The 9,262-nt window shown below is 43.9% G+C and overlaps 1 protein-coding gene across 1 annotated transcript; it reads left to right on the top strand.

Annotated features, from left to right (window-relative positions):
* Nucleotides 1-3,427: 3,427 nt before the first annotated feature.
* Nucleotides 3,428-8,629, top strand: LOC148537795 (gap junction beta-1 protein-like). Its single transcript, XM_088460323.1, has 2 exons — nt 3,428-3,590; nt 6,849-8,629. Exon 2 carries the CDS (start codon nt 6,860-6,862, stop codon nt 7,541-7,543), a length of 684 nt encoding a protein of 227 aa, XP_088316449.1. The 5' UTR covers nt 3,428-3,590; nt 6,849-6,859; the 3' UTR covers nt 7,544-8,629.
* The last annotated feature ends 633 nt before the right edge of the window (nt 8,630-9,262 follow it).

The raw sequence follows: 9,262 nt of genomic DNA, 5'->3' as shown, positions 1-9,262 counted from the left end.
GTTTTATGGTGCATTGAAGGGCATTCCAGGGGATGGGAGCAGCACAGGAGAAATCATAAAGGTGGGTGTGGGAAGTAATAATCAGGAAGGAGATGAGAAGATTGTGTCCAATCACAACCTCATGAAGAGAGGGAGAAAGAACTGTGTGCATGAGGTTAAATACTTGAAATAAAGTTATAAATTGTCAAGCATGACTTAAGCTGGGTGCACACTTAGGGCCTGATTCAGAGCTGAACGCTCTGACCCAAGCGCTCGCTCTGAATCAGGGCCCTCCTACCTGATTTAGGAGCGTCCTCCTGGACACTCGCATAGCTGTGGGTGACCACCCACAGCTTATGCGAGCGTCCATGATGATGGTCGCGATGGTCTTGACCATCACGACCATCGGGCTTGCGACGGAGACCCTGCGGTAGGGTCTCGCTGCCGCAAGCCGTGGAGTGATTTTGGCTCTATCAGAGCCAAAATCACTCCCACAGACATCACTAGTGATGTCAGTGGGGCCGGCTTGAGATGGTAGGCGTTCCCATGGGAACGCCTCCGTCTGGCAGGCACGCCCCCGGCACGCCCACCAAAGGGGGCGTGCTGTCAATCAACATCGACAGCACGCCCCCTTTGGTGCGAGACCCAGAGCGATGGTGAGCCCGTCGCTCGCCGGGTCTCGCGCATGCGCACGACGGAGCTCCCTCCGTCGTGCGCATGTGCAGTGGGGAACATCGACCTGCTTGCGAGCGGGTCTGAATGACCCCCTTAGACAATGTCGGCACAACATGTCATTTCCGGCTGAATTGGAACGACATATACAGCCAAAATGCACGCTCCCGCGGTCGCATGCGGTATCGTCAGATTGGCTGTGCTGCATGACAATATCGCATGCAGCCCCGTTGCAGGTAATGAAGGACGGAAGGAGGGATGGTTCCTTCGTTCATTACCTCGTTCTAATGTTTACTCGAGGTCACTGAGGATCAGGTACTAAGTATCTGGGCTGGGTGTTGTCTGAGGGACCCGGCAGGGGCTTGGGGTATTGTGGGTGTCGTGCATATTAGTCGACATTCATTTTTTTTTCAAAAGGAAAAAGGTGCATTAGTCTGCTTTCCTAATAAATACTGTTATGTGAGAAATATAAAAGCTGAAATTGCTGCCTCTTTGAGATTTTTTCCCACTAGTTACAAAATAAAACTTGTGTACCCAATATAATTTAATTAATATTCTGTTGCCCGATTATAAAATGAAAAAGTATTATCCCCTTTACAATAAGTAAGTAGTGCTGCACACAAATTTTAATATTTTAAGGGGGGACACAGTTTTAGCCACCTACCCAATAGACGGGAATCAGGAAGGGCCCAATGCTATTCTGCACTGGGGTGATTATATCTAGATAGGAAAACCACAAGGTTGATTGGTTCCTACCAAGCAGGGAACAGGACCCAATGCACAAAGATCACTGGCAGTTTGGGTTTTCGCTCTCAAAACCACTGAGGCCTGGGGGTTAAAATTACTGTCAATTTGCCATGAATTAGAAATCGCCTATAAAATAGTACTTACATTTTCCTCAAAACCAATCTCATTCATTGTAAATGATGGCAACAGATCACACCATTTATCCAGATATTATTAACATGTTCTGGTAGAGAGCGCCCAGCACCGTCTCTCCGTTAGGGCACTAGGACCCCCACACTGCCGGTGGCGCAACCTCCAACCATTGTGTGCTACTGCGCCTCCTGCTTCGTCTTCCATGCTGGAAGGATGTGCCCCTGAGAGTCTCCTAACTATACCTAGTATAGAGATGGAATTACGTAGGCTACAGACCCATCAGTTCCACTGCACCACCTCTGATGTACCGCTGCACTTACAGAACCAATGTGCACACTCCACTGCCAGCAATGTATGTACAGACACAGGTGTGTGCTCCCACCTGTCGCACACTACTCTCCACTCCCCTATTCCTGGCTGGATCTGGTGCACACATCATATACTGTGCTGCATATCTCTTATATTCTTGCTGCATTGACCTTCTGTCACCCTGTAAACCTGTTCTGCCAGGTTAATTACACTAAAAATTGGTAAAGTTATCTACAGAGTGGACCAACCTCCGTCACACACCGCTGCCACCTATAGGATCTGCCAATAAAATAACTTGTATGTTATAACATGATCACAAGCACTGCCCTTATCACATTGGGTAGATGTAGTGTTTCATTTTTGTACAAAAATAGAATTTGTGTCATGATCACATACACTAACCACTTCTTATTACTGTAGTGTATTACCTCTAGCATGTTCTCCACATAACATATACACATAGGCAGCATGGTTTGCCTGAAAATTGTTGCCTAGGGCTCTGTTTACTACAATCCGCATATTGGATGCAGAATGTAGTGTGATATTATCGACTGAATTCACATTGCGAATTCAGGCAATATCACATGGAGTTACTACAAATCCCTTGCAGGGACAGAGCTTGCGATAAAGCGCTGTCCCTGCGAATCCCCTCCACACACTAGTCAAGGTATGTTTGCAAAAAATACCGTGACAAAGTGTCCGCGTATGCGCCGACCAACCTTCGCTGCTAACCCCCACCCGGCGCTAAGCCCCGTCCCCCGCGCCCCCCCCTCTTACCTGCATGCTCCGGGCTTCCGGTGAGGAGATCTCCCATACTGCACTGGGATCCGATCAGCTGATGACCGGGCCGCAGTGCACTATGGGAGACCAGCTGACCGAAGGGGAGTCATCACCGGAGGCCCGATCACCGGTCCCTGGAGTCGGGTAAGTAAAAAAAAATTTTGACAATTTTTTTTTTCTTTTTTTTTTACAGTAATCAGCTTGCGGTCTGTTTAGACCACACAGCTGATTACTGGGACCGACTCCCGGCTCTGCTCTCCCCATTAGAGCAGGGCAGGAGTCCGGTAACCGGGGGAGACTCTGGATAATGCCACCTCCAGGTGGCGTTATTATCACAGGGCTTTCCCCGGTATATTTTTACAATTTATTTTTAGCAACTTTGGTCGGATCACATTTTCCATTACAATTATGGGAAATGCGATCTGCTTTACTAAAAATAAGTGATAATTAGGGGTTGGAGTAGAATTTTACGAATTCTACTCCAATTGCCCTGTAATAACTATAGGTGATATTAAAATAATGTGAAAAGGATGTGAAAACACCCTTTTTCACTTTATTTTAGTAAAAATAATGTTAATAAATAGAGCCCCAAGTGTGATATTATATCACCTCCTCTATACCAACAGTATCTTTAATGCATCTCCTGTAACAGTTCTCAGGTATGTATTCACATCCAGTATATCCCCTTCCTTTGTTGACCTCTCTAGTTAGCAGCATTTCCCCTCCCAACTGCAGCATATGTTTGTGGGTAAACAAAGCTCAGAACAAAAATGAGGAAGAACAGTGCCATAGAGACTGAGAGCAATACACAAAGCCTGAATCACAAATACAGTGTACACACACAGAACCAGATCAAAGTCAGCAATGCAGAACAAGTGAGCCTAGCAGAACACTCACAAGGCACAAGAGAATTGCACAGTCTACAGATTGGGGCAGACATTTCAGCCAAGAAGTCACCAAAGGACACACAGGTGAGCATAAGATAATTATTTCATAGAAGACATTAATTGTTTGTTTATTTTATAAATATCCTTTAATATAGATAAAAATAAGCTTGAAGTTAAACTGGTCTGTCTATCTATCTATCTATCTTAATATCTAAGGACCTGATTCAGAGCCGCTCGCTAGCGCTGTGCGCTGGCAGGAGGCCCAATGGTTTGTGTTCGCACATGCGCACGCTTCGTTCTGCGCGTTGCGAACTACTCTGTGCGATCGCAGGCCGCTCGCTAGCCCAGCAATGACAGCCCAGTGAAATGAGTGACAGGAGAGGCCGTTTGTGGGTGGTAACGGGCAGGACACTAATAACGGGGGAGTGGAAGTGCGAACATAGGCGTGCCTGAGAGTTTCAACGTCGTTTTATAGGCGTGCATAATTAACAGCCAGCGTCATAGTACACGTCACCTGCCTGTTTTTTACACTGAAGTCCTCGCAGTGCTTGCGGTTGGGTAAGGCAACCACAAGCGCTGCGATCGCTTCCGATTGTCCTCGATGTACCAATGTTTTAATACACTTCCTGGAAATGACGTGTGCTGGTGGGCGGCTCTGCCTGTGCGATTGGGCGTACGCTGGCCGCTCGTTAAGACATGGTGGGCGTGCTTATGCCTTGGCGAGCTATCGCTTCCCATGGCGTCACTTTGAAAAATTTGCATACGCTGGGGGCGAGCGATCGCATCTAGCGAGCGGCTCTGAATCAGATCAGGTCCTAAGTTCAATGTTATTGCCATATATTAATACATGTAAAATTATATGGCTTTTTTTAGTTGATGTATATTCTTTTACTCACCTATGTAATTTGCGATGTGATATTGACATCTAAAAGTCATATTTGAGTATCTTTTGGGAAATGTATAAATTTTTTGATTAACAAGGCATTTTTGACAGAAAAATCAGAAATAGGCACAGCACAATGTAATATTTAATTCATAACATACCATTCCACTAGATGATTAAAACGAGCGATTGAACGATATAGTTCGATCATTGTTCAGTAATCGTACGATAATCGTTTGAAAATCGTTGTGCAGATTGTTTAAAAAATTGGTCTTTTAGACATCTATCATCTGGCAAACATGCTGGTCAACATGTTTCCAGATGATTGATGAGCCTGCACTGAACGACTGCTCGTTCAGTGAAGGCACATCACAGACTAACAAACGACTGCACGATTACAATGTCGTAATCGTGCAGTCTTTTGTCTGTCTTCTAGTGGATAGGCACCTTTAGTGGGAAGGGGGTTAGTTACACTATAAAATCATGTTGGGATAACTGTCATCTGCCTCTGTGGCAAGTGAATTATTCCCACCCTGTTACTGGTTTTGAAGGTCTTTCATATGAGAGCTGGGAAATCAGCCAGGTAATTAGTATCTCTAACAGGGGACTTCCTTTTACTATGGAAACAATTAGGGGTAAATTTACTAAAGTGAGAGTTTTTAGAAATTGCAACCAATCAGATTCTACATAACAACATTTAAAAAGCACCTTCTAGAAGATAATAGCTAGAATCTGATTGGTTGCTATGGGCAACATCTTCATTTCTAAAAACTCTCATTTTAGCAAATTCACCCCTTAGTCTCAATGTGGAGTATATGAAAGTGTAATCTTCAGCTCAGAGTTACTATCATACATTAAAAAAGGAAATCTCTATAAATTAGAGCTATAGAGTCTTAAGTAGAATTGGCCAGAAGAGCATTTTGTGCCTTATGCTCATGCATAAAACTGCTCATGCGCGTTTAAAATTCCTCTGAATCCAGTCCCATGCATACTTGCTGACATTCAGCTCCCTCCTTCCGGGAAGGGGCTGAATGTCAGCTTACAGCGGGGGGCGTGGGCGCTCGATAAGGCTGTTGCGGGGGCGTGACCAGGGTGGGCCAGGGGCGTGGCCACAAGATCGCGTCACCGCCCCCTCTTCACAATGCTGGAGTAAACGGCGCTGTAAAGCGGAGGGCGGGGCCACGATGACGCGATTGCTATTAACTCTGCGGGGGGTAGGGAGGGATGGTGGCTTCCGGGAGGCTTGCCTGCCTTTCCGGGGGGCTGGGAGCGGCACCCGATAATCGGGAAGCTCCTGGCCAAATTGGAAGGGTAGGCAAGCCTGGTCATGTCAGCTGAGACTTATTTGGCGGTTACCAGCCCTTGCACTCTTGAGGGGGGGGGGGGGAGAGAAAGAGGTTGGAGAGGAAGTGTAATTGTAGCCATAATATAGTTAAGGCGTGTTAGTGCAAAGTACATCCCCTGATCACACAAAACATGCATTAGGAAGACCACTTATGGGTGCTTTATCCTGGTTCAAAATATGAACTGTGGATGATCTGCAGCTGCTTATTTGGCTGAATGCATCTAAATCCCTCCTACTTATGCGAATACTATAGTAATGTAGCTGCAGGGATCTATTCGCATTAATACAGTGATATTTGCAATTAGTCAGCAGAAACAAAGCATGTTTGTGTTTGATCCTTTGAGGTTGTAGGCAATAAATGTGTATTTTTAACTTAATACATTCATATTGTCTTTTCGTCTTGCTCAAGTTTCCTTTTACATGGTAAATGCGATTGTATTCATTATTAATAACACTATCCAGGCATGTACTGTATTGTGTATGGATTGTGTACTATATTTTTTAGAGATGACTCTGTTCTTTTCACCAAATTAGCACAAGCTCGGATTTACCTTATTGGCTATCCAAAACATGTGAGAGCTGCCATTTTTGGGATTCGAACATATCCATGTAAAACCGAACCGCTCATCACTAATATTCTGAGCACTCACTACTATGAATGTGAATGTGTAAACCAGGCGCACACATTACTAGTCTGTTATCTCCAGGAGTAAAGCATGTGCATTATGAATCTTGTGTATCTGGCCAGCTCTGCAAGCCGTGTAAGATGCAACTTTTACTGGAGCGCATTTTGCGCTTGTGATTTAGAGGCAACTTCCGTCCAAGCAGCGTAAGCCCAAAATCAACTATTACGTTTTTGGATTAACAATTTTTTTTACAGTGTTAGACAGCTTATTATATTCACCATCTAGCTATGTAGTTCATGGCCATTTTTATAAGTGCAGTAAAGCAGCCCTGATGTACTGTACTACATATTTTACCATTTCTTTATCTCTTATCACATTGACATTTCTTTATGAGTGTAGTTTTAGGTCAGTCTGTGCAACATACTTTTTGTACATTATTGGTCTATCCAGTTGTTGAGTGGCTCTTCTTATTTCTGTATATCCCGTAGGCTTGGTCATCATGGCAATGTCACCTGAGGCATTCCAGGAGGTAGAGACAACAACTTGCCTCTTGAGCGGAGCCACCTCAATCGCCTCACGAGTAAGCCGGGCATGTTTAGCGGTACTTTTCTTCACTCGCTTTGGTATTTTACTAATTGGATGTCGTACAATATGGCTGGATGAAGAGAAGGACTTTATTTGCAATTCCTCAAAGTTACTCTGTACCCCAAGTTGCTTTGACGAGTTCTCCCCTATTTCCTCATTCAACCTTTTCTCTTTGCAAATGGTGGCACTGCTTACACACTCTCTGTGTGTGGCCTGTTTCAGCCGTTCAAGCTACCAGGCAAGGGACGGCTGGCTGCAAGCCCAACTCAGAAAAAAGCAGGTTCAAGTGAGGCTTCATGTGATCATACTGATGAGCAGGATGTTCATAGAAGGTATCTTCCTCTTCACTTTTTATAAAGTAACAGATGGGTTTGTGCATAAACAGACTGTTCAGTGCCACTCTACACTGTGTGAAAGTTTTGTGTCCTGTACAGATGCAAACCCAACCATTAAGAGCATTTTCAGTATGTGCCTGTGTACAGCATCAGCAGCCAGTGCCGTTATCTGCCTGTGGGAGTTACTAGCCAGCCTGCCATCCATGCAACATGTGAACAGTTCCTCAGCCAGTCCATCACCATGTAAGAAACAGCAGTGCTAGATAATACAATATCCGGGTCTTGTTAATCAAGATAATGTACATTTTTGTATATCAATCACCAACAAATCACATTTTGCTTTGGTATTACTTGATGTGAATCATTTTCAATTTTTATCCACAACATAGCTAGTTCACCCCTCCCAGTAACAGCTGCAAGAGCCTCAGTCTCTAAGGGATACAGGGAAATCAGCGACCAAAGTTCAGTGTACTTCCTCTGTGTGACATCACCATCCAGAGCAATTATTTATTCCTGTGTTCTCTGGGGATTTACACAGGTTGTATTCTTATAAATAGTGGCAAATAAACCAGCTGCATACGGTACTTTCATATGAAAAAAAATAGACATTTAACAATGTAATGTTTAATCATGATGGTCAGACAAGATTAACCTTAGACACTTTCTTGCTAACTATACTCACTTATTATTATCTGCAATCCGAACACAAATTAATATTTCTTTCCCTATCTGCACTGCAGAGTGGTTCATCTTGAGTAACCTATATAAGAAAATGATATACTGGATTAATGAAGCTGGTAATATGGGAAACCACCAGCCACAGCAACATAGTGTTGTAAAATGACACTGTGAGGTTTATTATAGAAATGCCTGCACTGTTTACAGTACACAAGAGAAACGTGCCATGCAACATACTCTTACCCGACACAATACAACAGCCTCGAAAGTAACTTATCAGCACCGGCTTAGGTATTTTCCTACAACTCTGCAGAAACTGGAGGGAGCTGGCATCTGCAGTAGGCACAAGGAGACCAAAAGGACATATGGAGTATCTGCAATGCACAAGTCCCAAGGTGCCAGGAGTACCACCTCAATTATAACCAAGCTGACTTTTGGAAACTGTCCACAGATACAATCTGTTAATATATATTCCTAAAAGTGACAAATATTGACTTTCTATTTTAGTATCAGCAGCTCAGGACAGTCAGTTACTGTAAAATGTCAGAATGTTACAATGGTAATATTTACTGTGCATTTGTATTTATGAATAAAATTAATCAGGGATATCCAAAATAGTTTTGGAAGCTACTTGCGTTCGAGATCAGCAATACAACGATTATATAGCGCTTCAAAAATCACATTCTGGAGACATGCCTGATTAACTGTGATTTTAACATGACGGCTGGGAAGACACTACACGATATATCATTCTAACGCGGATCGGAACGATATATCGTACGGATGATGCAGTGTGTAAGCCTGATTGTGCTTTCAGGGGGGCCATTCATCGCATCGTTCCATCCGTGTGCTGCAAAGCAGATGGGAAATGCAATGAATGACACGCCATGTAATGACACATCACTCAGTCGTACAGTGGATCGTGCAGTGTGTACGGTGCGTGCGATATATAATTACATGGCATCGCACAGTCGCTGGGTACACACATTGGGCATGATTCAGAGTTAGGAATAGAGTAAGATAGGGCAAATAACTGTGTACCTGGACAAACCATGTTGCAATTAAAATACATACTTCTTTTTGCATGCAGGACAAATACTGGCTGCTTCTGCATGTAGCCCACAAATGCTGAACAGCTTTATTTTTACATAAGTGTGGAAAAATGATGGAAGGCAATTTTTTTTGGGGGGGGGAGGGGGGGGGAATAAATGATGTCGTTAATTTGGGCTTACATTGAACTGAGTACTAGTATATTTGGTGTCTATAAAGTGCTGATTTAAACAATGTTAAAAATGAAAAGCCAC

This window comes from Taudactylus pleione, unplaced genomic scaffold (assembly GCF_031769625.1).
Source record: "Taudactylus pleione unplaced genomic scaffold, aTauple2 ptg000044l, whole genome shotgun sequence".
Taxonomy (NCBI): Eukaryota; Metazoa; Chordata; class Amphibia; order Anura; family Myobatrachidae; genus Taudactylus; species Taudactylus pleione.
The sequence above is the reverse complement of the archived record's forward strand: the minus strand, read 5'-3'. Positions and strand labels throughout refer to the sequence as shown.

Coding starts and splice junctions, on each gene's coding strand:
- LOC148537795 (XM_088460323.1), top strand. CDS start 6,860: ATGGCAATGTCACCTGAGGCATTCCAGGAGGTAGAGACAACAACTTGC.